This window comes from Lepisosteus platostomus, chromosome 5, assembly GCF_059453375.1.
Source record: "Lepisosteus platostomus isolate fLepPlt1 chromosome 5, fLepPlt1.hap1, whole genome shotgun sequence".
NCBI classification, from domain to species: Eukaryota; Metazoa; Chordata; class Actinopteri; order Semionotiformes; family Lepisosteidae; genus Lepisosteus; species Lepisosteus platostomus.
The window spans coordinates 16,901,476-16,929,474 of NC_142615.1; the positions used below are offsets into that span (position 1 = coordinate 16,901,476).

General features: G+C 52.2%; 1 protein-coding gene and 1 long non-coding RNA gene across 2 annotated transcripts; both read right to left on the bottom strand.

The window, feature by feature from the left end:
* Positions 1-11: 11 nt before the first annotated feature.
* Positions 12-27,977, bottom strand: LOC148664251 (uncharacterized). The gene is made up of 3 exons (XM_088630902.1): positions 27,875-27,977; positions 26,626-26,811; positions 12-283 (listed from the first exon to the last, which is right to left on the bottom strand). The coding sequence occupies exons 1-3, from the start codon at positions 27,975-27,977 to the stop codon at positions 12-14; spliced, it is 561 nt and encodes a 186-aa protein (XP_088487028.1).
* On the bottom strand, positions 8,836-9,467 carry LOC148664252 (uncharacterized). The gene is made up of 2 exons (XR_015936479.1): positions 9,338-9,467; positions 8,836-9,166 (listed from the first exon to the last, which is right to left on the bottom strand). It is a non-coding gene; the product is annotated as an uncharacterized LOC148664252 (long non-coding RNA).
* Positions 27,978-27,999: the final 22 nt, after the last annotated feature.

The window sequence follows — 27,999 nt, forward strand, 5'->3', positions numbered from 1 at the left end:
GGGTTCATGGGTTATCTGGAGGGGGACTTCGCTCCAACAAAACGCCCAGCCCTGCTGCTCCTACCTCGGACAGAAGACATTTTCCCCAGCTGCTTCATCGTCTTCTCCCTGCGGGAGACCGGCCGCCTGCCGGATCGGGGGGTGCTGTCGCCGGGGCGGGCCGCGGCCCCCACGTCGAGGGGCTTTCGGGGGGGGGGGGGCGCCCCGCTCGTCGTCGGCACCGGCGCCGCGTTCTCTGCCGCCGCCACAACCGCCACCACCGGCGTCGGGCCGCGGGCCTCACCTGGAGGCAACACACCGGCTTCTTTTAACAGATCACCTCGGGAATCGGGAACAACGGAGCTGTGTGCGGCCGTCTGTACGGAGGGGTTCAGCGCGGGGGGGCTCCGGGCTCGGGTCTGGACCCGGGGGGGGGGGCTGTCTGTGTGGAGTCTGCATGTTCTCCCTGTGTTCTCCGGGTCCAAAGACAGGCTTTTGGGCTAATTGGCTTCTGGGAAAACTGGACCTGGTGTGTGTGTGTCCTGTGATGGACTGGTGTCCTGTCCAGGGTGTGTGAGTGTGTGTGTGTCCTGTGAGTGACTGGTGTCCTGTCCAGGGTGTGTGAGTGAGTGTGTGTGTGTCCTGTGAGTGACTGCTGTCCTGTCCAGGGTGTGTGAGTGAGTGTGTGTGTGTCCTGTGAGGGACTGGTGTCCTATCCAGGTTGTGTGTGTGTGTCCTGTGAGGGACTGGTGTCCTGTCCAGGGTGTGTGTGGGTGTGTGTGAGTGTGTGTGTGTGTGTGTGTGTCTTGTGATGGACTGGTGTCCTATCCAGGGTGTGTGTGTGTCCTGTGATGGACTGGTGTCCTGTCCAGGGTGTGTGAGTGAGTGTGTGTGTGTCCTGTGATGGACTGGTGTCCTGTCCAGGGTGTATGAGTGTGTGTGTCTGTGTGTCCTGTGATGGACTGGTGTCCTATCCAGGGTGTGTGTGTGTCCTGTGATGGACTGGTGTCCTGTCCAGGGTGTGTGAGTGAGTGTGTGTGTGTCCTCTGATGGACTGGTGTACTGTCCAGGGTGTGTGAGTGAGTGTGTGTGTGTCCTGTGATGGACTGTTGTCCTATCCAGGGTGTGTGTGTGTCCTGTGATGGACTGGTGTCCTGTCCAGGGTGTGTGAGTGAGTGTGTGTGTGTCCTGTGATGGACTGGTGTCCTGTCCAGGGTGTATGAGTGTGTGTGTCTGTGTGTCCTGTGATGGACTGGTGTCCTATCCAGGGTGTGTGTGTGTCCTGTGAGGGACTGGTGTCCTGTCCAGGGTGTGTGAGTGAGTGTGTGTGTGTGTCCTGTGAGGGACTGGTGTCCTATCCAGGGTGTGTGTGTGTCCTGTGATGGACTGGTGTCCTGTCCAGGGTGTTTGAGTGAGTGTGTGTGTCCTGTGAGGGACTGGTGTCCTGTCCAGGGTGTGTGAGTGTGTGTCTGTGTGTGTCCTGTGAGTGACTGGTGTCCTGTCCAGGGTGTGTGAGTGTGTGTGTGTGTCCTGTGATGGACTGGTATCCTGTCCAGGGTGTGTGAGTGTGTATGTCTGTGTGTCCTGTGATGGACAGATGGTACCCAGCCTGGACACCCATGTGACACTGGCTTCCTCAGAAGACTCTCACGGAGGGCACACTGTCCCTAACCCGGGTCCAGAAGAAACTACAGTGATCTATAATTCCTGCGCCTCGGAAGGGGTTATGACGTCTATGTCCGGCGCCCGCGCCCGCGGACCGGCGGTTCGGCGTCGCGCTCCGCAGCTCGAGCTTCGGTGCGAGGCAGGGCGGGAGGGAGTCGATGTGGCCTCGGCGCCATCTTTGCTGGTGAGTCAATTGTGACCGTTGCGGTACAATAAACCATCAATAAACCTTTTCCTACTCCGACCAGTATTTCTGTCGCGGCCCACGTCCCTTACAATCGACAAACTATAAAAAAACAGTAGCCATTCGCAACATTACACGCCATTTTTTTATTTTAAACGTCCGTTAGATACGCAGGTGGCTTGATACCTGTCTTAACCTCGCCGGCTTCTTTATACCGGCCAGTGAATTTTATTTGGGGTCCCTCAGAATTGTGACAGAAATGTCAGTGAAACACAATAAAAAACGAAAAGGCGATGAATGGATTTTAAGAGTAAGCGTGTAGCGACTGACGTAAGGGAAAAAAAGTTGTCTTTCCCTACGAAGACGTTTTGGTACAGGACTTTCTTTAAATATCAGTTGTGCATAGCGTTTTACAAAAAGTTGATGATGATCTTGGAGATAATTGCAAAGGAAAATTGAGATAACTACCAAAACATTACGTGTGAAACGACAGGACAGAACTTTGAACCCACAAAGAAACAAAGGTATGAAATATTGCCTCGTCATGGGGGGTTGATAATTGTAATAAGTGTTCCTAATTTTCGTAAAGAAATGTATATTATGGGAGTCACACGTGAGATTTAGTGTATATACGTTTCATATTGTGCATATATACGGGGTTAAAAAGTGGAATGAGTATGATTATAAACTCGTGAGTCTTATAATCAGATAATTTTTGAACAAGCTTTGATTAGACAGGTGAAAAACAACACCAGATCCTTTTTTAAAATATATTGTAACGCAACGGGGGCTCAGGCGGGCGCCCTTGCCGCATTAGGTCGGTCCCTACACCGTCCGGGGCTCGAACCCGGGACTTCCGCGTCTCTCTGCAGCGACCTAGCCCCGTGAGCTAAAGAGAGATCTCTCCACAGCCCAGTAGTTGTGGTCCTGCTATCACAGGGAAGGGCGGTGACGTCACCCGCTCTGGTACGCCGGCTCTTACACACAGTGCTTGTCGGCCGTAAGCATTACACTCTCCCCCGCTTAAATCGCCGTCCCCGGCGAAGGGCTATCCCATCCCACTTCTGACACCAATGTAACGCAACGGGGGCTCCGGCGGGCGCCCTTGCCGCATCTGGTCGGCCCCATCCCGACTGGAGGCTCGAACCCGGGACTCCCGCGTCTCTCTGCAGCAACCTAGCCCCGTGAGCTAAAGAGAGATCTCTTTTTAGCTCACGGGGCTAGGTCGCTGCAGAGAGTCGCGGAAGTCCCGGGTTCGAGCCCCGGACGGTGCAGGGGCCGACCTAATGCGGCAAGGGCGCCCGCCGGAGCCCCCGTTGCGTTACAATATTCTCACGTCTGAATATCAGCTTCTCCCCTCTGGCCAACATTTCAGGGCTCCCAGGTGTAGATCCCAAATTGAAACAAATTGAAACAAATGACCAGGGTAAATAAAGGTGGGTCAGTGTAAACTGTTTATTCTGGACCAGACTTCGTCATGTGTGATATGTCATGACTTCTTATATTAAGTTTTATCTTTATATTTAGTTATACATGTGTAATAGATGCGATGTGTCCATAAAAAGGTTTCTCCAGGGGAAAATCAAGTTGGTTTTAAAACCGTGTTTCCTTTTTAGGGTACGTTTGCATTCCAAGTGTGGGGATTTTGCCTTTTTATCATATTTCGGATGTGAATCCGTGGTATTTTTGCCGAGACAAGTTGCCTTTCTTATACGTGGAGGGATCTGCTCGTGAGATGTCCGCCCGGTCCATTTCTGAGCTCAGTATAAGGTGTAGAAAGCATGACTGTCATCATAACCCGCCTCTCACCCTGGCCCGAGCCTGAAGCATGACCCCTAGTGCAGGGTTAGAGGTGTGGAATAATGTTGTGACTATTGCTTCATCAATAACATGCTGATTGCATGTTTCTAGATGGGTATAACAGAGATCTCAACTACTGAGGGGCCTTACTAATAATTATTAACACTTATATAGCGCTTTTCTGGACACTCCACTCAAAGCGCTGCACAGGGAATGGGGAATCCCACTACCACCACCAATGTACAGCCCCCACCTGGATGATGCGACAGCAGCCATAGTGCGCCAGAACGCTCCCCACACACCAGCTCTCAGTGGGGAGGAGAGCAGAGGGATGAAGCCAGTTCAGAGAGGGGGGTTATTAGGAGGCCATGATTGGTAAGGGCCAATGGGAAATTTGGCCAGGACGCCTGGGTTACACCCCTACTCTTTTCGAGAGACGCCCTGGGATTTTTAATGACCACAGAGAGTCAGGACCTCGGTTTTACGTCTCATCCGAAGGACGGCGCCTGTTTACAGTATAGTGTCCCCCGTCACTATACTGGGGTATCAGACCGCAGGGTGAGCGCCCCCCTGCTGTCCCACTAACACCTCTTCCACCTCTTATTAGCCAATGAAAAATGGTAGCTTCCTCAGAGACACCGCAGGAAGACAGGAGTTTGTGATGAAAGTTCATGAGGGAAGGCCACACCCTAGTTCGGTCAGACTCGGCTGTCGATATTTTAGCAATCACTCCTGACTCCTCTCCTGAAACACTGTCAATACTGCACGTGATCCCCCTCTCACCCTCGCGTCCCTCTCTCACCCCGTCTCCACCTGTGTAGCTGCCCCCCCTGGTCACTCCTCCTCGCTGTGCAGGGGGGGTCCCAGCCTCCTCGTCCTCTGGCCAGGAGCCCCTCAGCCAAGCGGGTTCAGCCAGATCATCACTCCATGATCCTTTCAGTATGCTAAATTCCTGGTGTTGTTTATTTTCTCCCCAGAAAACTGACTGTCCGCCCCACCTCTGCGCTAAGTGGATGATGAAGTCAGGTTCCAGTGTGCCTGGTGTTTACAGGTAATACTTCAGACTGGTCGGCCTCACCTCAGGGTGTCTGGGCGTTTGATATTATACAGTTGCAATGCTGAGGCCTGTGACTGTGATGCTGTAAGGCTACAGGAGTCTCTCTGGAGATCCTGAGTGATTTCCGGGGTTCGTGTGGAAACACAGCCCCACCCTCCCGCAGTGTCCAGTCCGCAGAATTTCCTGGAGACGTGGCCTAGCCGATGGGCGACCCCGCCAGCGAGAGACTAGCTGAGGCAGGACGTTCTGTACGGTTCAGTTAATTAGACGCGCACAGATGTTGAGCTCATCGTCCTTTTAATTGTGCCATCTATGCTAACTGTAGCAGAGATCGAACTATCAAGGTGACAGATCAATAATTTTAAATTAAATAGATGCATGATATTGCTAGCGCTGATGCAAGAGGCAAGTCAGAGGAACTGAACACAGAATGGATAGGAGTCGCAGTGAGTGAGAGAGGAATGAGCTAAATTATTTAAGAGGATTAAAACACTGAAGAATAGGAGACACAGTGAGAGAGAGGAGATCACAGGAAATACCTCAGTAACAAACATACTTACACACAGGACAGGAGACACAGTGAGAGAGTGAGAGGAGATCACAGAGAATCCCTCAGTAACAAACACACAGGACAGGAGACACAGCGAGAGAGAGGAGATCACAGAGAATCCCTCAGTAACAAACCCACAGGACAGGAGACACAGCGAGAGAGAGGAGATCACAGAGAATCCCTCAGTAACAAACCCACAGGACAGGAGACACAGCGAGAGAGAGGAAATCACAGGAAATACCTCAGTTTTAAGTGCAGACAACCGGACAGGAGACAGAGTGAGGAAGAGTAAATGAAACACAGTAGGATTGATAGGAGACGGGTTATGAAGAGATGGGACACACAGAGATGGAGAAAAGGGAGGCGACAGTTGAACTCGCTGGCTGAGTTAATTGACGCTGCTGTTTCTTTGGCAGATGAAGTCGGGGTCCAGAGTTTCGCTGACGTGGCAGAACCGTCCCAGCTCGGTCTCCTCCCATTCCTGCAGGTCAGTGCCCCTTCAGTCAGACCCTGTGTTCGGGGAGACACACAGGGAAGTCGCACACTGTGAAAAAAGGCTCCAGAGACATCGCTGAACCACAGAATAGCTCCTGAGCATTTGTGCACCTTTTGGAATTCTTCACGTATAGTGAAAGGTGAAAATAAAACCAAGAATGGGTGACGCGTCTTTACACAGAGGCGGGTGGGGAACAAGCTGCCCAGCCTTGTTGTTGATGCCGATACCCTGGCTTCTCTCCAGATACAGGTGGATTAAATCATGGGTCCAATTAATCACTAACTACCAGACAGGCTTGAAAAACCAAATGGCGAATGGTTTTTAACCTTTCTTCAATTCTTAGAAAACCTGCACGCAGAAAAAAAATAATTTGCATTTTTTTACTACTTCCAACGGTCAGGTCTGTGGGTATTTAAATCTGACTAGAATGTGTATTGTTCAAAATCTCTTGTTCACTATCAGTGTTGTTGTTTTCAGTGTCATTCTCATTACTCCTGTGGGTTTTATACTGTGGTAAAGAGTTAAAAAAGTCCTCACTTTGTGCTGCTCTCGGTTTGTTAACGGTGGCGTACTCCACATCACTGTTGGGTAGTGTGATGTCTGTAGAGAACAGGATACGGGTCAATACTTATGTTAACTTATACTATACAGGATAAGACTTACATTAACACCATACTGAACAACAGGGCTCACTGTTCACACGCTTATTGACACTGTTCAGACGACAGGACTCACTGTTCACGCTTGTATTCACGCTGTACACAACAGCAGGACTCACTATTATTACAAATGTTCACACTTGTGTTAAAACTGGACAGAGCAGCAAGAAGTTATCATGATGTTTTATTTCTGCTAGTTTAATAGATAGAAGTAAAAGATCCTCACTTTGTGCGGCTTGGGGTTTGTTGACTGTGGAGTATTCAACAGCAGTATCTGTCTGTGTTAATTCTGCAAAGAATAAAACACGTGTTCTCACCTGTAACACTGTGCAGAGCAAGAGGGAATTCAATGAGTTAACACTGTACAGAACCGGACTCACTGTTCACACTCGTATTGACACTGTACAGAACCGGACTCACTGTTCACACTCGTATTGACACTGTACTGAACAACAGGACTCACTGTTCACACTCGTATTGACACTATACTGAACAACAGGACTCACCGTTCACACTTCTATTAATACTTTTTTGATCAACAGGACTCAGTGTTCACACTCATGTCGACACTTATCACACTCGTATTGACACTGTACTGAACAACAGGACTCATTGTTCACACTCGTATTGACACTATACTGAACAACAGGACTCACCGTTCACACTTATATTGATACTTTTTTGATCAACGGGACTCACTGTTCACACTCGTGTCGACACTGTTCACACTCGTATTGACACTGTACTGACCAACAGGACTCACTGTTCACACTCGTATTGACACTGTACTGAACAACAGGACTCGTGTTGACACCGTTCACACTCGAATCGACGCTGCTCACACTCGTGTCGACACTTGACACTCGTATCCAGTAAGCCTTTGCTACCATTATCAAACACAGAAATCGTTATAATTTAATTTTAAAAACATGGCTAAGCATGGGTTTAAAGTATATTCAACAGTGCAGGTGCATTCAAAGAAATAGAGTTTCCAAAGCCCTCGCAAAGAATTACCATTTCCAAAGATGTCTAGTCTCAAGCATTAACATCCAAAGTACCTGTCTTATCTGGGGCAGGAAGTTTGCCAAGCCACCTGAAAGAATTACCATTTCAAAAGATGTCTGTTGTAAGCCAGGTTCAATCATTACCATCCAAAGTATCGGTCTTCCCTTGGGGCAAGAGGGTTTCCTGTGTGTCTAGGATGTGTACTTCCCTTAAATAAAGGATGAATATGGGTACCATAGGTATTAAATCTCTCAAAGCTCAGAGTTAAACTAAAAAACCCTTGGTGAGTGTGTTATAACATGGATGGGTATTTATAGTCCAGTGCCTCCTATTTTACTAGAGATTCTGTTTGGGATTCAGAACTCGGGATCAAAATACTCCTAGGTACAGAGTAATTTTCACACCTTCCTGCTACCATGATCAGACCAGTATTAGATTAAATTTGTCATTTATTGAAAGCCCAGTTTTTAACAATCATTTTCATTTGAACTTACTTTTTTCAAAGAAGGATCTGAGGTTCACTTCTTGAATTAAATCTTTTGACAAGAGGTAAGACTTCTATTTTACATTTAAACCCATGTTTAGCTGTGTTTTTTAGATTTAACTGAACCAATTTCTGTGTGTGATAATGTCCTTGAATTCTGACAACATCACACTAAATTACATGATATAAAACAGCTAATGTTTCTAGAGATAAAGTTTCTGGGATGCTTCTAATTACTTTGCATTACCAGGGACAGTTTAATTCACCTTGTACAGTACTGAAAGACCAAAATGCTTTTTTTAAAAGTTATTTAACATTTTATAGAACTTTGTCTACTATGGCAACATGATGAGCTTGGCCACTTATCTTAGGATAAAGGTTTATCTTTTGCACCTACCTGCCCCCCAGGGAAGGCCAATGCTTTCTACGTTGATGGTTCCCTACAGTAGACTGTACCTTATCTTCAAAGGTAATGTATTTTGACCCAAATCAGTTTTGGAATCCAATCTACTGACGAGATGGAGCACATCCTTTTTTCAGGATTTTAGCATCATACGTTTAGTATATTTAGTCCCTAATGCTGAAAGAAATTATCATTTGTTTAACACGCACGGGTCTGTCTCAAAGGATGCAGTGCTCCTGAAGGCTCTCAAACCCTGCATTTCAGATGCCTAGCTGTATCCCTCACATGTGGCACCTCAGAATGACTTCTAACCTTACCTGTGGTGTCTTCAGTCCCTATTGCTCAATGCATGGTGTACGTACTACATACATGTGTCTTGAGAATGAGGAATGGGCCCCTGAGACAGTCATTTGCCTGTTTCACAAATGATCATATTTTACTAGAGATTCTGTTTGGGATTCAGATGTGCATTCGGATTTATTGGTACATGCCCAGGGCAGTAAGCAGTCTGAGGATTTATTTCCAGACAGCATAGAGCAGTGAAGCAGTGAAGTAGTGCATAAAGCATAAGCAATCATTTATTACATTAATATATGTGAAAATAACATTTTAGCATCATGCGTTTAGTATATTTAGTCCCTAATGCCAAGGACTCCAGCAGTCTTACAACCACTGCCCTGTTTGCCTCGCCAGACACGATCTCTATTCTGTTGTAATCCACGATGTTCTTCAGGTGATTTATCATGTCCTTCCTCGCCTGTTGAGAGGCCATCCTGATCTCTTCTGCCGTGGCGTGCTTCATACATGCCCTCTTCAAGTGAGCAGGAAGCTGATCAAAAGTATTCAGGCACATCTTGCACACCAGGGGAATCCTCGTGGGTTTCCTTTGAAAATAAATAATACCATCTGTGTATAGAAACAAGCTAAGACTGATTTCTTAAATTATCCTTAATTTTCTCTCTCATAGTTTGAGCATAATGATTTTATTGTATTTATATAAGAATTGCTCATTGCTCCAAAATAAATAATGGTTTCATAAAAAAGTGAACACTTACTTGGTCTCAGTCACAGACTTTCCAATAGAAGCCATTGTGGAGTTCAGCAACTGCAGGTCCTAGAAGTGGGGAAGGAATTTTAAAAGAGAAATTGAATTACAAAACAGAAGGAATGGCTGAGGGATCACTGAAATATATATACAGTGCCTTGCGAAAGTATTCGGCCCCCTTGAACTTTTCAACCTTTTGCCACATTTCAGGCTTCAAACATAAAGATATAAATTTTTTATTTTATGTGAAGAATCACCAACAAGTGGGACACAATTGTGAAGTGGAACGAAATCTATTGGATTTTTGAAACTTTTTTAACTAATAAAAAAATGAAAAGTGGGGCGTGCAAAATTATTCGGCCCCCTTGCGTTAATACTTTGTAGAGCCACCTTTTGCTGCGATTACAGCTGCAAGTCGCTTGGGGTATGTCTCTATCAGTTTTGCACATCGAGAGACTGAAATTCTTGCCCATTCTTCCTTGCAAAACAGCTCGAGCTCAGTGAGGTTGGATGGAGAGCGTTTGTGAACAGCAGTTTTCAGCTCTTTCCACAGATTCTTGATTGGATTCAGGTCTGGACTTTGACTTGGCCATTCAAACACCTGGATACGTTTATTTGTGAACCATTCCTTTGTAGATTTTGCTGTATGTTTGGGATCATTGTCTTGTTGGAAGATAAATCTCCGTCCCAGTTTCAGGTCTTTTGCAGACTCCAACAGGTTTTCATCCAGAATGGTCCTGTATTTGGCTACATCCATCTTCCCCTCAATTTTAACCATCTTCCCTGTCCCTGCTGAAGAAAAGCAGGCCCAAACCATGATGCTGCCACCACCATGTTTGACAGTGGGGATGGTGTGTTGAGGGTGATGAGCTGTGTTGCTTTTACGCCAAACATATCGTTTTGCATTGTGGCCAAAAAGTTCGATTTTGGTTTCATCTGACCAGAGCACCTTCTTCCACATGTTTGGGGTGTCTCCCAGGTGGCTTGTGGCAAACTTTAGACGAGACTTTTTATGGATATCTTTGAGAAATGGCTTTCTTCTTGCCACTCTTCCATAAAGGCCAGATTTGTGCAGTGTAAGACTGATTGTTGTCCTATGGACAGACTCTCCCACCTCAGCTGTAGTTCTCTGCAGTTCATCCAGAGTGATCATGGGCCTCTTGGCTGCATCTCTGATCAGTCTTCTCCTTGTCTGAGCTGAAAGTTTAGAGAGACGGCCAGGTCTTGGTAGATTTGCAGTGGTCTGATACTCCTTCCATTTCAAGATGATCGCTTGCACAGTGCTCCTTGGGATGTTTGAAGCTTGGGAAATCTTTTTGTATCCAAATCCGGCTTTAAACTTCTCCACAACAGTATTACGGACCTGCCTGGTGTGTTCCTTGGTCTTCATGATGCTCTCTGCACTTTCAACAGAACCTTGAGACTATCACAGAGCAGGTGCATTTATACAGAGACTTGATTTCACACAGGTGGATTCTATTTATCACCATCAGTCATTTAGGACAACATTGGATCATTCAGAGATCCTCGCTGAACTTCTGGAGTGAGTTTGCTGCACTGAAAGTAAAGGGGCCGAATAATTTTGCACGCCCCACTTTTCATTTTTTTATTAGTTAAAAAAGTTTAAAAAATCCAATAGATTTCATTCCACTTCACAATTGTGTCCCACTTGTTGGTGATTCTTCACATAAAATAAAAAATGTATATCTTTATGTTTGAAGCCTGAAATGTGGCAAAAGGTTGAAAAGTTCAAGGGGGCCGAATACTTTCGCAAGGCACTGTATATACAAATTCCAAAGACTGAGTCCATATCTCCTTTAGGTGAGGACAGACTGGATCAAACAAAAACAACATTTGAAGTGAATTGCAAATGTATTGAGTTGTGATGCAACTGTAACTTGAACCTAACATGACTGGGGCGTGCATTTTTGAAATTGCATTTTCACAGCTGAAATACAAAATGAAGCTGATCGCAGTCCAAACTCAAGGTATTGTTGTAAAACTAAATATTCAACATGTTTCTACCTGTCCCTTTTCAGCTCACTCAGAAGTCCACAGCCTGCAGCCTGGTGCCTCTCTGTCTCTCCCCCTCCACACTGCTGGTCCAGTGGAGGTGCTGTTTGATCCTGCAGGATCTGTCCAGTCTTGTATAGTCTTACTGAGCAACGCAGGGCTCCCTGGCCCCAGGTACGAACAGTGAGTGTCAGTGCAGAACAGCTCTCTGACACTCCGCTCCCTCACTCCAGCTGATCAGGGCAACTACACAGTGTGATCGTCACTGTGGGCGGTGAGCAGGTCTACAGTAGGGTCACTAGAGGGCTCTATATTCTTGACAGAGTGTGTTCTTATATCATCCTCTGTCCTGATTGTCTTTCAGCTCACAGAGACACTGTCACCCTGCAGCCTGGAGCCTCTCTGTCTGTCCCTCTGTTCACTGGAGAGCCAGTGGGGGTGCTGTTTGATCCTGCAGGAGGTGGAAACTGGACCTCAGTGTGTTCTGTCCAGAACAGCACAGCCAGCTGTGTCCCCCAGTACAGTTTTTTTATTTTTGATGATTAGCCATATGTTGATTACAATATTGTACATAATGTATAATTTGAACTCGATATTTTTCAGGAGTGAATGATTGTAAATTTTCAGAATAAATTTCGAAACCAATTTATTGTCCCTCGATCTCTGTTTCTCTCTCACCCTGCTGTCTGTCTGTCCCTGCCTCTCTGTCTCTCTCTTTCAGCCCCGTCTGTCAGTCTGTCTGTCCCTCGATCTCTGTCTCTCTCTCTCTCCTTCCTCTCTCTCTCTCAGTTTGTTTGTCCCTCAATCTCAATCTTTCTCTTTGCCCGCTGTCTTTCTGTGCCTTCATCTTTGTCTCTCTCTCTCCTTCCTTTCTGTCTGTCACTCTGTCTGTCCTGCGTTGTCCCAGCTGGGCCTGTCTCCCCGGCTCTCTGCCTTCAGCTCTGTTCGCCGATGTCCCACCAGCCCGTCTCTCTCTCAGCCTGTCTCTTGACTTGCAGGAGGAAGAGGAGGTGGAGACAGCTCCTTCGGAAGGAGAGAGGAAGGAGGTCAGTGCTGGTCCCACCCTGCCTCCTGTCCTGTCTGTGGTCTGTCGCCGTCTTGTCTGTCCCTGGGTCTCAGTGTCTCTCTCTCTTTCAGCCCTGTCTGTCAGTGTCTCTCTCCTCCTCTCTGTCCTCAGTGTGTCTCTCTCCTCCTCCTCTCTGTCCTGTGGTGTCCAGTCAGTGTGTCTCTCTCCTCCTCCTCTCTGTCCTGTGGTGTCCAGTCAGTATGTCTCTCTCCTCCTCCTCTCTGTCCTGTGGTGTCCAGGCAGTGTGTCTCTCTCCTCCTCCTCTCTGTCCTGTGGTGTCCAGGCAGTGTGTCTCTCTACTCCTCCTCCTCTCTGTCCTGTGGTGTCCAGTGGGTCAGTATTAGTGGGCTACACCCAGGCTCACTCACCGCGAGTGTGATCTCAGCAGAGTCTCTGTGCTCTTGGGACACTTGACTCACCTGTCTCTCTCTTCCTCTCCCTGTGCTGTCCCTCTCCTGCCCCCTCTCTCCCTCCTCGGACTCCAGGTGGAGGAGGTCCAATCACCACCTCCTGTGAGACAGAAGAAAAAGAAGGTGGGTAATGCTCTGATCCTCTCTTTACTCTTGTCCAGTGTCCAGTCAGTGTCCAGTCAGTGTATCTGTGTGAACCCCTCTCTCTCAGTGCAGTGTTCATGTACTGGAGTGTCCAGTCAGTGTATCTGTATGAACCCCTCTCTCTCAGTGCAGTGTTCATGTACTGGAGTGTCCAGTCAGTGTGTCTGTATAAACCCCTCTCTCTCAGTGCAGTGTTCATGTACTGGAGTGTCCAGTCAGTGTGTCTGTGTGAACCCCTCTCTCTCACTCTCAGTGCAGTGTTCATGTACTGGAGTGTCCAGTCAGTGTGTCTGTATGAACCCCTCTCTCTCTCAGTGCAGTGTTCATGTACTGGAGTGTCCAGTTGTGTGTCTGTATGAACCCCTCTCTCTCTCAGTGCAGTGTTCATGTCCTGGAGTGTCCAGTCCGACTCTTAACGTGACTCTCCTGTCTCTGCTTCAGAAGCGCTGGTGCGTCTTTTTAAACTCCCTGAGCTGCGTGTCGGTGGAGACAGATGATCAGGACGAGCCGATGGAGGTGGTGGAGACTGTAGGTCAGGAGAGGAAGAGCGAGGGAGAGGAGGAGCAGGCTGCCGGGAAGGACAAGAAGAAGAAGAGGAGGTGCAGGTGAGCAGACAGGGGGGCGCCGCCCGGTCGTGTCTGTGATTCAAGGAGGAGTCTCCTCTTGCTGTGTCTGTGTCTCTCACACCTGCAATAACAATATTCTTTCTAGGTTCCTTTCCTGGTTCTGTGCCTGCTAAGATCTGGACTGGACTGGACTGGACTGGACTGGACCGGAGCTGAGGGACACCAGACGACTGGACTGGAGCCTAGGGACACCAGGCTGGACTGGACCGGAGCTGAGAGACACCAGACTGTGCTGGACCGAAGCTGAGAGACCCCAGACTGCACTGGACCGGAGCTGAGGGACACCAGACTGCACTGGACCGGAGCTGAGGGAAACCAGACTGGACTGGACTGGAGCTGAGGGACACCAGTCTGGACTGAAGCTGAGAGACCCCAGACTGTGCTGGACCAAAGCTGAGGGACCCCAGTCTGTGCTGGACCGAAGCTGAGGGACCCCAGACTGTGCTGGACGGAAGCTGAGGGACCCCATTCTGTGCTGGACTGAAGCTGAGGGACCCCAGACTGTGCTGGACTGAAGCTGAGGGACCCCAGACTGGACTGGACCGGAGCTGAGGGGCCCCAGACTGGACTGGACCAAAGCTGAGGGACCCCAGTCTGTGCTGGACCAAAGCTGAGGGGCCCCAGTCTGGACTGCACTGGAGCTGAGGGACACCAGACTGGACTGGAGCTGAGGGGCCCCAGCCTGGACTGGACTGGAGCTGAGGGACACCAGACTGGACTGAAGCTGAGGGGACCCATTCTGTACTGGACTGAAGCTGAGGGGCCCCAGACTGGACTGGACTGAAGCTGAGGGACCCCAAACCCCAGTCTGGACTGAAGCTGAGGGACCCCAGTCTGGACTGAAGCTGACGGACCCCAGACCCCAGTCTGGACTGAAGCTAAGGGACCCCAGACTGGACTGTGGGAAACTTTCACATTATCTCCACCTGAGTCCTCAGATCGTCTGCATGACCTTGTATTATTAAGTATTATTTTAAGGTCCTGTGATGATCGTAAGATGGGGGGGGGATCACTAAATAAACCTAAATAAACCCTTGACATTAATCTGTATTGTAATTTTTGTTCTTTTGTTAAGCATCGATAAAATTTTTTTAAAAAAGCTGTTTCCCCCCTCTTTCAGCCCTGTCTGTCAGTGTCTCTCTCGGCCTGCTGTCTGCCTGTCCCTGCCTCTCTATCTCTATCTCTCTCTCTTTCAGCCCTGTCTGTCAGTGTTTCTCTCCTCCTCCTCTCTGTCCTCAGTGTGTCTCTCTCCTCCTCCTCTCTGTCCTCAGTGTGTCTCTCTCCTCCTCCTCTCTGTCTGTGGTGTCCAGGCAGTGTGTCTCTCTCCTCCTCCTCCTCCTCTCTGTCCTGTGGTGTCCAGGCAGTGTGTCTCTCTCCTCCTCCTCCTCCTCTCTGTCCTGTGGTGTCCAGTGGGTCAGTATTAGTGGGCTACACCCAGGCTCACTCCCTGCCAGTGTGATCTCAGCAGAGTCTCTGTGCTCTAGGGACACTTGACTCACCTGTCTCTCTCTTTCTCTTTTGTGGTTGACGGATTGAGGCCGAGAGCCCTCGTCATCGGCGTGCCACCAGTTGGCGGGGATATAGCGGGGGGGGCATCGTGTCCAATACTCCTTGAAACGAGACAGATTTCAAACCTCCTCCGTCTGAAGAGAAGGAAGTCGACCACGAAGTCCAGGGTGTCCTAGGAAGCTCTTTAGCCATCGTTTGCCCAGCAGCCATCTCACCCTGCAGCTCCCAGCTAGCAGCCCCCTCCCCACTGGAGCCCAGCAGGTGGGAGCCTGGTCAGTACCTGGAGGGGAGACTCCTGGGAAAAACTGAGGTTGCTGCTGGGAGAGGTGTTAGTAGGGCAAGCAGGGGGCGCTCACCCTGCGGTCTGTGTGGGTCCTGATGCCCCAGTATAGTGACGGGGACACTGGACTGTAAACAGGCGCCGTCCTTTAGATGAGACGTCAAACCGAGGTCCTGACTCTCTGTGTTCATTTACAATCCCGGGGTGTCTCTGGAGAAGAGTAGGGGTGTTACCCCAGTGTCCTGGCCTGATTCCCCCCCTGGTCTTCACCCATCATGGCCTCCTTATCACCCCCCCTCTCTGAACTGGCTCCATCCCTCTGCTCTCCTCCCCAATGAGAGCTGCTGTGTGCTGAGCGGACTGGAGCATCATCCAGGTGGGGCCTGCACACTGGGGGGGCTGGAGGGGATCCCCCTGACCTGGGAAGAGCTCTGAGTGGAGAGTCCAGACTTATTAATTATTATTATTATTCGTGCTGCACTGGGCTCCTGTCCTGGCAGTGAGAGGGGGACTCTGTGATCAGTACAGATACTTATGACTGTATAATAATACATGATAGAAATGGAACACAGGGTAGCGCCGTAGTCCCTCGAAACGTTTTGAACTGCCAGAAGAAGTTTTCACAACCCGGACTCGTGAAGGTACAGGTCTTCTCCCATCGTCCGGAGCAAGGTGTATCGTGTCCTGGTGATTTCTCCCGTTTCTAATGGAGTTTAATGTCGCGTTTCTACTTTATTAGAGAGAGGCACTGAACTTTGGGGAACGTGACATCCACCCAGTATTACTAGTAGGTTGATAAATATAAATGTTCTTTTTCCCCCCGTATTATACCTCGCGAAATATAATATGTGTGTGTGTCCTGTGATGGACTGGTGTCCTGTCCAGGTTGTGTGAGTGTGTGTGTCTGTGTGTCCTGTGATGGACAGATGGTACCCAGCCTGGACACCCATGAGACACTGGCTGTGATGGACTGGTATCCTGTGAAGGACTGGTGTCCTGTCCAGGGTGTCTGTGTGTCCTGTGATGGACTGGTGGATCACAATATTAATTCTCCTCCTTGATTCCCTCCTTCATCGCCAGAGTGAAAGCGGGACACGGCAGTAAAAGCTCAGCCCTGCGGCTGGTGGTCCTCTTGGCCACACGGGGGCGCTGTGGCTCCACGGGGGGGGGGGGTTATGTTCAAGTCCCGCTGGGAATCGCACCGACGCGGCGGAGTTCGTGAACGTCCCCGACACCAAGAAAACGAGAGAGAGAAAAAAGGTCGTTTTCGGGGTTCAAGAAGCAACCCCGAGATTCAGGGAGTTTCCCCGCTGAGCTTACTCTGCCGAAAACACGCAGGTTTTATTTTTTTCCCGTGCCCCCCTCACACAGGCCGTTTCTGTAGCGTGAAGTTGTGTTTTTTTGCGCGGCGGTCAGTGAGGGGCGAAATTTTATTTATTTTTTTCCCACGGTTTGAAACAGAAACAGCTGTGTGGTGTTGTAGAGAGGTCGACGTGCCTGGTTTTCCTCGTCTGCGAAGCCCGTTTTTTTTTGGGGGGGGAGGGGGGGTCGTGAGATCCCACGCAGCGCTCGGAAAAGAAAATGGCGTTTCTTTTCCCCGCAGGACGGGGGGGGAACCCGTGTTTTTTGGACGTGGCGTGGCCCGAAATTTACGCCCTTGGGCGCTAGAGGGGGGTGGAGGTTGGTCTTTCTTTGATTTGGGGGTCGGGGGGGGGGGTGCTAATTTCACTGAACCAAACCCCACGGAAACCCGTGTTGGACGTGGGGGTGCTGAATGCGCCCTCGACGTGATTTTGTCTTTAAATTCAAGTGCAGCTTTTGTAATCCTTGGGCCGGAAACAGCTGGACCCGTTTCCCCTGCCTGTCCAGACTACCGGGGTCGTACAGGGACACCCGGCTGGCCGCCGAGAGTTGGAAAAATAAAATGTCCACCTAAAAAAAAAACCAACCGTGGAAAATGGCATTTTTGTTTCGCGGCTGAGCCGTGAGTGCGTCGGGGGCGACGTCACGGAGGCGTCACAATGAGCCGCCTGACGTCACAGCGGCGGATTCTAGCGGGGGGCGGCGCCGGAGCCCCATGAGCTCAGAGGAATGAAGACAGGGGAGGAGGAAAGCGCTATATAGTCCTTTCTAAACACGTGTTTCTTCCAATAAAGTTACTTCAACTTAGATCGTTAGTTTCAGCTTCAAAATCGCTCTTCAGTATCCCCGTGAAATCGGTAAGTAAGTCAAAAGCGCCGCTGGCGAGAAATAACAAAATAAGTGGAGAAATACGTTGTTTTTTTTACCGTTACTCAACTCTTATGGGTGTGATCGTGCTGTAAAATGACATTGAGAGGAGGTGCACCTCTACACAGAGAGTGGTGGGGGTGGGGAACAAGCTGCCCAGCCCTGTGGTTGAAGCCGATACCCTGGCTTCTCTCCAGCCACAGCTGGGTGAGCTCCTCCAGTCAGGACAGGGGGCTCTACTGTACACAGAGGGTGGTGGGGTTGGGGAACAAGCCGCCCAGCCCTGTGGTTGAAGCCGATACCCTGGCTTCTCTCCAGCCACAGCTGGGTGAGCTCCTCCAGTCAGGACAGGAGGCTCTACTGTACACAGAGAGTGGCGGGGGTGTGGAACAAAGCTGATACCCTGGCTTCTCTCAGCACACAGCTGGGTGAGGTCCTCCAGTCAGGACAGGAGGCTCTTCTGTACACAGAGGGGGGCGGGGGTGGGGAACAACCCGCCCAGCTGTGTGGCTCCGCCCCCTCCCCTCCCCTCTGTGACTCTGCTTGTCTCGGCAGGACGATGGACCGACAGAGATGCCGCACGGCCGTGCGCGGTCGCAGCAGGACCCGGGCCCGGCGAGGCGTCGTAAGTCCACCCCTCCCGCCCGCCTTCCAGCGTCCAGCGTCCAGCCCTCCTCCGACTGGCCTCTCCGCCCCCAGCAGCGCTCGCTGTATTATAATAATAATAATAATAATTAATAATAATAATAGTAATAAACTTCACTGATAGAGCACCTTTCACACACATAGCAGCGCAAAGCGCTTGACAGACCAGGTCTCACGGTAACACCTCCAGACGAGGAGAGACACTTCCAGTGGTGATCTTGACTGAGGACACGCCTCGGCTCAAGAGACAGGGTCGCGGGTCCGAGGAAAACCAAGCTGCAGGTCCATTATGGCCTTCTGAGAGCACAGATTGCCTCTGAACGTCCCACACTCTTCCTGGACACACTGTAGAGACTCACCTGTCCAGACTCTTACTGGACTCACTGTACTACTCACCTGTCCAAACTCTCACTGGACACACTGTAGAGACTCACCTGTCCAGACTCTTACTGGACACACTGTACACACTCACCTGTCCAGACTCTTACTGGACACACTGGTCAGTCTCACCTGTCCAGACTCTCACTGGACACATTGTAGAGACTCACCTGTCCAGACTCTTACTGGACACACTGGTCAGACTCACCTGTCCAGACTCTCACTGGACACACTGTACACACTCACCTGTCCACACTCTCACTGGACACACTGTAGAGACTGCCCAAGGCCCCTAGTCTCGACACGACTGGGCTGGGCTATGTGGTCAGAGCTGTCTCGGAGATGGGCTGTTTGGCGTCTTCACAGGTCACACCGGTCAGGCCGAACCCGGACTGGCAGCGGGAGAGGTCCCGGCCCAAGTCCCGGTGCTTTTCCGTAAGTCTGACCCGGTCGCCTTCCGCGAGACTGGACCGGCCGCCCTGTGGTGGGCCCGGTGCCCCACATCTACCCTACAGCTCCCCCCACTGACCCCTAAACTCCCGATACCCTACAGCTCCCCACACTGACCCCTAAACTCCCGATACCCTACAGCTCCCCACACTGACCCCTAAACTCCCGATACCCTACAGCTCCCCCCACTGACCCCTAAACTCCCGATACCCTACAGCTCTCCACACTGACCCCTAAACTCCCGATACCCTACAGCTCCCCACACTGACCCTTAAACCCCCGATATCCTACAGCTCCTCACACTGACCCCTAAACTCCCGATACCCTACAGCTCCCCACACTGACCCCTAAACTCCCGATACCCTACAGCTCCCCACTCTGACCCCTAAACTCCCGATACCCTACAGCTCCCCACACTGACCCCTAAACTCCCGATACCCTACAGCTCCTCACACTGACCCCTAAACTCCCGATACCCTACAGCTCCCCCCACTGACCCCTAAAATCCCGATACCCTACAGCTCCCCCCACTGACCCCTAAACTCCCGATACCCTACAGCTCCCCACACTGACCCCTAAACTCCCGATACCCTACAGCTCCCCACAATGACCCCCACAGTCCTGATGGCCGAGAGGTCTCTGCTTGCTGTAGTGATTGAGTGAGCTCTGTGGACCTGACCTCTGTCTTGTGTCCTCGTTTCCAGCGTCTCCTAGTAGTCCGGCATTTCACCAGAGCTGAAGGTGAGATCTGGGGAGGAGACAGAGCACCCCCTAACACCCCTGAGCTGGGTTACAGGGTAAGACAGCTTCTTACTGTTGGACACACCTGTCCACACTCTTACTGGACACACTGGACACACTCGCCTGTCCAGACTCTTACTGGACGCACTGGACACACTCACCTGTCCAGACTCTTACTGTCCAGACTCTCACTGGACACACTGTCCACACTCACCTGTCCACACTCACTGGACACACTGTCCACTCTCACCTGTCCACACTCTCACTGGACACACTGTACACACTCACCTGTCCAGACTCTTACTGGACACACTGGACACACTCACCTGTCCAGACTCTTACTGTCCACACTCACCTGTCCAGACTCTTACTGGACACACTGTCCACACTCACCTGTCCAGACTCTCACTGGACACACTGTAGAGACTCACCTGTCCAGACTCTTACTGGACACACTGTCCACACTCACCTGTCCAAACTCACACTGTCCACACTCACCTGTCCAGACTCTCACTGGACACACTCACCTGTCCAGACTCTCACTGGACACACTCCACACTCACCTGTCCACACTCTGACTGGACACACTGGACACACTCACCTGTCCACATTCTCACTGGACACACTGTACACACTCACCTGTCCGGACTCTTACTGGACACACTAAACACACTCACCTGTCCAGGCGTAGTCTCTGCTCCTCATCCCCCCTGCGTTGTGTTTCCCCATCTCCCCGCTGGACAGAATCCTGTGGTGTCTTCGTGCTTCCCCGAGCTCGTCCAGAAGCTGGAGAGGGCGGCCGAGCTGCAGCTGGAGCTCCCGGGGTCGCCCGGCTCGTCCCGCTCGGGCTCGCCCGACTCGTTCCGCTCGGTGTCCCCCCCCTCCTCGCCCGAGAGCCCCCTCCGCTCCCTGCCCCCGGCCCCCCCTTCCGGCCCCCTCAGGCCCCTGACCGCCCCACCCCGCCGCCCCCCCTTCTTCCCCGCCATGCCCCTCGAGCCCCCCCTGCTGCCCGGGGCGGTGCCCCTGCCCCTGCCCCCACCCGTCCTGCCCCCCATCGCCCGCCCGGCCCCACCAGGCCCCGCCTGGGCCTCCCCGGTGCGGAGGGCAAGGAGAGAGGCTGAGATGTCTGACGAGGCAAGTGGGGCAGAGTCTGTCCGTCTATCCGTCCATCTGTCTGTCCGTCCATCTGTCCTTCTGTCCATCTATCCTTCAGTCCATCTGTCCATCTGTCCTTCTGTCCATCTGTCTTTCTGTCCTTTTCTGTCTTTCTGTCCATCAGTCCATATGTCCTTTTCTCTGTCTCTGTCATCTGTCCATCTGCACTTCTCTCTTTCTGTCTTTCTGTCCTTCTGTCTGAGTCTCTGTGTCTGTCCCTCTCTCCCTGTCTCTCTCCCTCTCTCTTTCCATGTCTCCCTGCTCTCTGTCCTGCGTTGTCCCAGCTGGGCCTGTCTCCCTGTGTCTCTCCGTGTGTCTCCTTGTTCTCTGTCTGTCCTGCGTTGTCCCAGCTGGGTCTCCCTCCCTCCTCTCTCTCTCCGTGTGTCTCCCTGCTCTCTGTCTGTCCTGCGTTGTCCCAGCTGGGTCTCTCTCCCTGTGTCTCTCCGTGTGTCTCCCTGCTCTCTGTCTGTCCTGCGTTGTCCCAGCTGGGCCTGTCTCCCTGTGTCTCTCCGTGTGTCTCCCTGCTCTCTGTCTGTCCTGCATTGTCCCAGCTTGGTCTCTCTCCCTGTGTCTCTTCGTGTGTCTCCCTGTCTGTCTCTCTGTCTGTCCTGCGTTGTCCCAGCTGGGCCTGTCTCCCCGGCTCTCTGCCTTCAGCTCTGTTCGCCGATTTCCCGCCAGCCCGTCTCTCTCTCAGCCTGTCTCTTGACTTGCAGGAGGAAGAGGAGGTGGAGACAGCTCCTCCGGCAGGAGAGAGGAAGGAGGTCAGTGCTGGTCCCACCCTGCCTCCTGTCCTGTCTGTGGTGGAGTTTCGCCGTCTTGTCTGTCCCTGGGTCTCAGTGTCTCTCTCTCTTTCAGCCCTGTCTGTCAGTGTCTCTCTCGGCCTGCTGTCTGTCTGTCCCTGCCTCTCTGTCTCTCTCTCTTTCAGCCCTGTCTGTCAGTGTCTCTCTCCTCCTCCTCTCTGTCCTCAGTGTGTCTCTCTCCTCCTCCACTCTGTCCTGTGGTGTCCAGGCAGTTTGTCTCTCTCCTCCTCCTCCTCTCTGTCCTATGGTGTCCAGTGGGTCAGTATTAGTGGGCTACACCCAGGCTCACTCACTGCGAGTGTGATCTCAGCAGAGTCTCTGTACTCTTGGGACACTTGACTCACCTGTCTCTCTCTTTCTCTCCCTGTGCTGTCCCTCTCCTGCCCCCTCTCTCCCTCCTCGGACTCCAGCTAGAGGAGGTCCAATCACCACCTCCTGTGAGACAGAAGAAAAATAAGGTGGGTAATGCTCTGATCCTCTCTTTACTCCTGTCCAGTGTCCAGTCAGTGTCCAGTCAGTGTGTCTGTATGAACCCCTCTCTCTCTCAGTGCAGTGTTCATGTCCTGGAGTGTCCAGTCAGTGTGTCTGTATGAACCCCTCTCTCTCTCAGTGCAGTGTTCATGTCCTGGAGTGTCCAGTCCGACTCTTAACGTGACTCTCCTGTCTCTGCTTCAGAAGCGCCGATGCGCCTTTTTAAAGTCCCTGAGCTGCGTGTCGGTGGAGACAGAAGATCAGGACGAGCCGATGGAGGCGACAGATACCGTAGCTCAGGAGAGGAAGAGGAAGGGAGAGGAGGAGCAGGCTGCCGGGAAGGACAAGAAGAGGAAGAGGAGGTGCAGGTGAGCAGACAGGGGGGCGCCGCCCGGTCGTGTCTGTGATTCAAGGAGGAGTCTCCTCTTGCTGTTTGATGTCATGGTGACGTCTGTATCTATGTCCCTCACACCTGCAATAACAATATTCTTTCCAGGTTCCTTTCCTGGTTCTGTGCCTGGACTGGACTAGACTGGACTGGACTGGACTGGACCAGAGCTGAGGGACACCAGACGACTGGACTGGAGCCTAGGGAAAATAGGCTGGACTGGACCGGAGCTGAGAGACACCAGACTGGACTGGACTGGAGCTGAGAGACCCTAGACTGTGCTGGACCGAAGCTGAGGGACCCCAGTCTGGACTGAAGCTGAGGGACCCCAGACTGTGCTGGACCGAAGCTGAGGGACCCCAGTCTGTGCTGGACCGAAGCTGAGGGACCCCAGTCTGTGCTGGGCCGAAGCTGAGGGACACCAGACTGTGCTGGACCGAAGCTGAGGGACCCCAGTCTGCTGGACCGAAGCTGAGGGACCCCAGACTGTGCTGGACCGAAGCTGAGGGACCCCAGACTGTGCTGGACTGAAGCTGAGGGACCCCAGACTGGACTGGACTGAAGCTGAGGGACCCCAGACTGTGCTGGACCGAAGCTGAGGGACCCCAGACTGTGCTGGACTGAAGCTGAGGGACCCCAGACTGGACTGGACTGAAGCTGAGGGACCCCAGTCTGTACTGGGCCGAAGCTGAGGGACACCAGACTGTGCTGGACCGAAGCTGAGGGACCCCAGACTGTGCTGGACTGAATCTGAGGGACCCCAGACTGGACTGGACCGAAGCTGAGGGACCCCAGTCTGGACTGCACTGGAGCTGAGGGGCCCCAGACTGGACTGGAGCTGAAGGGCCCCAGACTGGACTGGACTGGAGCTGAGGGGCCCCAGACTGGACTGGACTGAAGCTGAGGGACCCCAGTCTGTACTGGGCCGAAGCTGAGGGACACCAGACTGTGCTGGACCGAAGCTGAGGGACACCAGACTGTGCTGGACCGAAGCTGAGGGACCCCAGACTGGACTGGACTGAAGCTGAGGGACCCCAGTCTGTACTGGGCCGAAGCTGAGGGACCCCAGACTGTGCTGGACTGAAGCTGAGGGACCCCAGACTGGACTGGACTGAAGCTGAGGGACCCCAGTCTGTACTGGGCCGAAGCTGAGGGACACCAGACTGTGCTGGACCGAAGCTGAGGGACCCCAGACTGGACTGGACCGAAGCTGAGGGGCCCCAGACTGGACTGGACTGAAGCTGAGGGACCCCAGACTGTGCTGGACTGAAGCTGAGGGACCCCAGACTGGACTGGACTGAAGCTGAGGGACCCCAGTCTGTACTGGGCCGAAGCTGAGGGACACCAGACTGTGCTGGACCGAAGCTGAGGGACCCCAGACTGTGCTGGACTGAAGCTGAGGGACCCCAGACTGGACTGGACCGAAGCTGAGGGACCCCAGTCTGGACTGCACTGGAGCTGAGGGACACCAGACTGGACTGGAGCTGAGGGGCCCCAGACTGGACTGGACTGGAGCTGAGGGGCCCCAGACTGGACTGGACTGAAGCTGAGGGACCCCAGTCTGTACTGGGCCGAAGCTGAGGGACCCCAGACTGTGCTGGACCGAAGCTGAGGGACCCCAGACTGGACTGGACCGAAGCTGAGGGACCCCAGTCTGGACTGCACTGGAGCTGAGGGACACCAGACTGGACTGGAGCTGAGGGGCCCCAGACTGGACTGGACTGGAGCTGAGGGGCCCCAGACTGGATTGGACTGGAGCTGAGGGACACCAGACTGGACTGGACTTTTGTAAAGCATCAATAAAATGTTTTAAAGAAAAATCTGTTTAGCTTTTGGTTTTTTCCCTCCCCTCCCCCCCCCCAAGGTTGCTGCTGGGAGAGGTGTGAGTGGGGCCAGCAGGGGGCGCTCTCACCCTGTGGTCTGTGTGAGTCCTGATGCCCCAGTATAGTGAAGGGGGACACTGGACTGTAAACAGGCGCTGTCCTTCGGATGAGACGTCAAACCGAGGTCCTGACTCTCTGTGCTCATTAACAATCCCGGGGTGTCTCTGGAGAAGAGTAGGGATGTTACCCCAGTGTCCTGGCCTGATTCCCCCCCTGGTCTTGACCCATCATGGCCTCCTAATCACCCCCCCTCTCTGAACTGGCTCCATCCCTCTGCTCTCCTCCCCACTGAGAGCTGCTGTGTGCTGAGCGGACTGGAGCATCATCCAGGTGGGGGCTGCACACTGGGGGGGCTGGAGGGGATCACCCTGACCTGGGAAGAGCACTGAGGGGAGGGTCCAGACTTATTAATTATTATTATTATTCGTGCTGCACTGGGCTCCTGTCCTGGCAGTGAGAGGGGGACTCTGTGATCAGTACAGATACTTATGACTGTATAATAATACACGATAGAAATGGAAAACAGGGTAGCGCTGTAGTCTCTTCGAAACTTTTTTAACTGCCAGAAGAAGTTTTCACAACCCGGACTCGTGAAGGTACAGGTCTTCTCCCATCGTCCGGAGCAAGGTGAGAGGCCACCCCCTCGGGGCGCAGTATCCCCGATGCACCCCCCCCCCCCCCACCACCCAAAACGACACACACTTCTGTGACGATTGGGAGACCCCGGTTCGACCAGCCCCTGCGGTGGAGGAAACGACCCGCTGGAGAGAACACGCAGACTCCACACAGAAGGGTCACCTCGGCATTTATTCCAACAGCAAAACAACACCAGAGAGAAACGGTCTCCGAAAGAGAAGAGTACACCGGGAAAAACACGACGGGGTCATTACAAATGGGAATAGGAGTTCTTTTTTTCTTTTTTTTCCGGACGTCAGTTGTATCGTGTCCTGGTGATTTCTCCCGTTTCGAACGGAGTTTAATGTCGCGTTTCTACTTTATTAGAGAGAGGCACTGAACTTTGGGGAACGTGACATCCACCCAGTATTACTAGTAGGTTGATAAATATAAATGTTCTTTTTCCCCCCGTATTATACCTCGCGAAATATAACGATGGCCAACTCCTTAAGTCGAAATTTAAACCCTTTTCACGCTACAAGACAGTCCGTCAACATCGCCGCGGCCCGAAGCGCAACACACCGCCTTCTTTTAACAGATCACCTCGGGAATCGGGAACAACGGAGCTCTGTACGGAGGGGTACAGCGTGGGGGGGCTCCGGGCTCGGGTATGGACCTGGGGGGGGGGGCTGTCTGTGTGGAGTCTGCATGTTCTCCCTGTGTTCTCCGGGTCCAAAGACAGGCTTTTGGGCTAATTGGCTTCTGGGAAAACTGGCCCTGGCGTGTGTGTGTCCTGTGATGGACTGGTGTCCTGTCCAGGGTGTGTGAGTGTGTGTGTGTGTGTCCTGTGATGGACTGGTGTCCTGTCCAGGGTGTGAGTGTGTGTGTGTCCTGTGATGGACTGGTGTCCTGTCCAGGGTGTGTGAGTGTGTGTGTGTGTCCTGTGATGGACTGGTGTCCTGTCCAGGGTGTGTGAGTCTGTGTGTGTGTCCTGTGATGGACTGGTGTCCTGTCCAGGGTGTGTGAGTGTGTGTGTGTGTGTCCTGTGATGGACTGGTGTCCTGTCCAGGGTGTGTGAGTGTGTGTCTGTCCTGTGATGGACTGGTGTCCTGTCCGGGGTGTGTGAGTGTGTGTCTCCAGTGATGGACTGTCCAGGCCAAAGGAATAGTTTCAGGAACCCTCAAGAAATTCCATCCGCCTCCAAAACACATTGCATTAAGAAGACTCATTTTAAAACGTTACCTGCATGCCCCAGAACACTTAAAGTCGCCAATCAGCAATAAAATGTTGATTCCTGATGCTCACATTTTGACATACAATTAATTATGTGTGTTAAAAAGTCCGGAATATAGTTTTGTACGCAACCTGTTAATATCGAAATATCTAAAAAAGGGCATTTTGAATTATTTCAGTGAGCACCGTTGCCGAGGGGGAAGAAAGAGATATTTCAGTCGATTCAGAAGCCGGGGGCGGGGGATAATCGCCACGCGCGTACCTGCGTCCACCGTCAGGCGGACGATCGTCCGGCGCAAGACGTCGCGCTCTCCCTCCAGCGCGCGGACCTTCTCCTCCAGCGTGCGCACCTTCTCCAGCAGCAGATCGTGGCCCGACCCGGGCGCCTGGCCGAACAGCGCCGCCACCGCGATGACCGGGGCCGCCGCCGTCACTTCCGGCCTGCAGCCTGGGGGGGGAGGACGGGGGCGTTAACGTTTTATTCAGAATTCAGAACAAGCCATCACCGCGAACAAGTGACCTGGGCGTCTCCCCCCCACACACACCTCCCCTCCATCTTCTGTTTTTCCCGGACGCTATCTCCCACTTAATTAATTAATTGCTGACACTTATAGAGCGCTTTTCTGGACACTCCACAGTGGGGAGGAGAGCAGAGGGATGGAGCCAGTTCAGAGAGGGGGGGTGATTAGGAAGCCATGATTGGTAAGGGCCAATGGGAAATTTGGCCAGGACACCGGGGTTACACCCCTACTCTTTTCGAGAATTGTTAATGAGTCACAGAGAGTCAGGACCTCGGTTTTACGTCTCATCTGAAGGACGGCGCCTGTTTACAGTCCAGTGTCCCCCGTCACTATACTGGGGAATCAGGACCCACACAGACTGCAGGGTGAGAGCGCCCCCTGCTGGCCCCACTAACACCTCTCCCAGCAGCAGCCTTAGTTTTTCCCAGGAGTCTCCCCTCCAGGTACTCGCCAGGCTCCCACCTGCTGGGCTCCAGTGGGGAGGGGGCTGCCAGCTGGGAGCTGCAGGGGGATAGGGCTGCTGGACCAGGCGTCTGAAAAAAACTCCCCCTGCACACGCGCAAATATTTCCCTACCCCACAAAATAAATGCCCCGCACCGGATTAGACATGCAAGCGAATCCACGCTGCACGCGACTCATTGGGGTGAATCAGTAGTCACCCCCATTCCTATGAACCCCCCTTCATACACGAACCTCTAAGTACCCCCGTGTGTGAATATTCGAGCAGTCGGCTTTTGGGGGGTATAGTAATCGACACCCAGTCGAGGTATTGAGTGGAGTGTCCAGAAAAGAGATATATAAGTGCAAGCAATTATTATTGTTATTATTATTATTATTATTAAAATCGGGGAACTGGCGGCCGCTAGTGGCCGGATCTGTCACTGCAGCCGCCGGGAGAGAGCGGGGCCGGCCTACCGCGCATGCGCCAGGTACAGTACGGGGCCGCCTGTGTCTGCTTCAGGAGAAATCCGACTGTCGCACAAACGCACCTGTTTGCTCCCTGCCGGGCATTTCTCCCGGCGCCTGGGAGAAGAACTCATTGTCCCCGGCTGCCCGCGACGCCTCTTCTCTCTTGATATCCGGGCTCCACATGTCGCGCGGCATGGGAATTAGT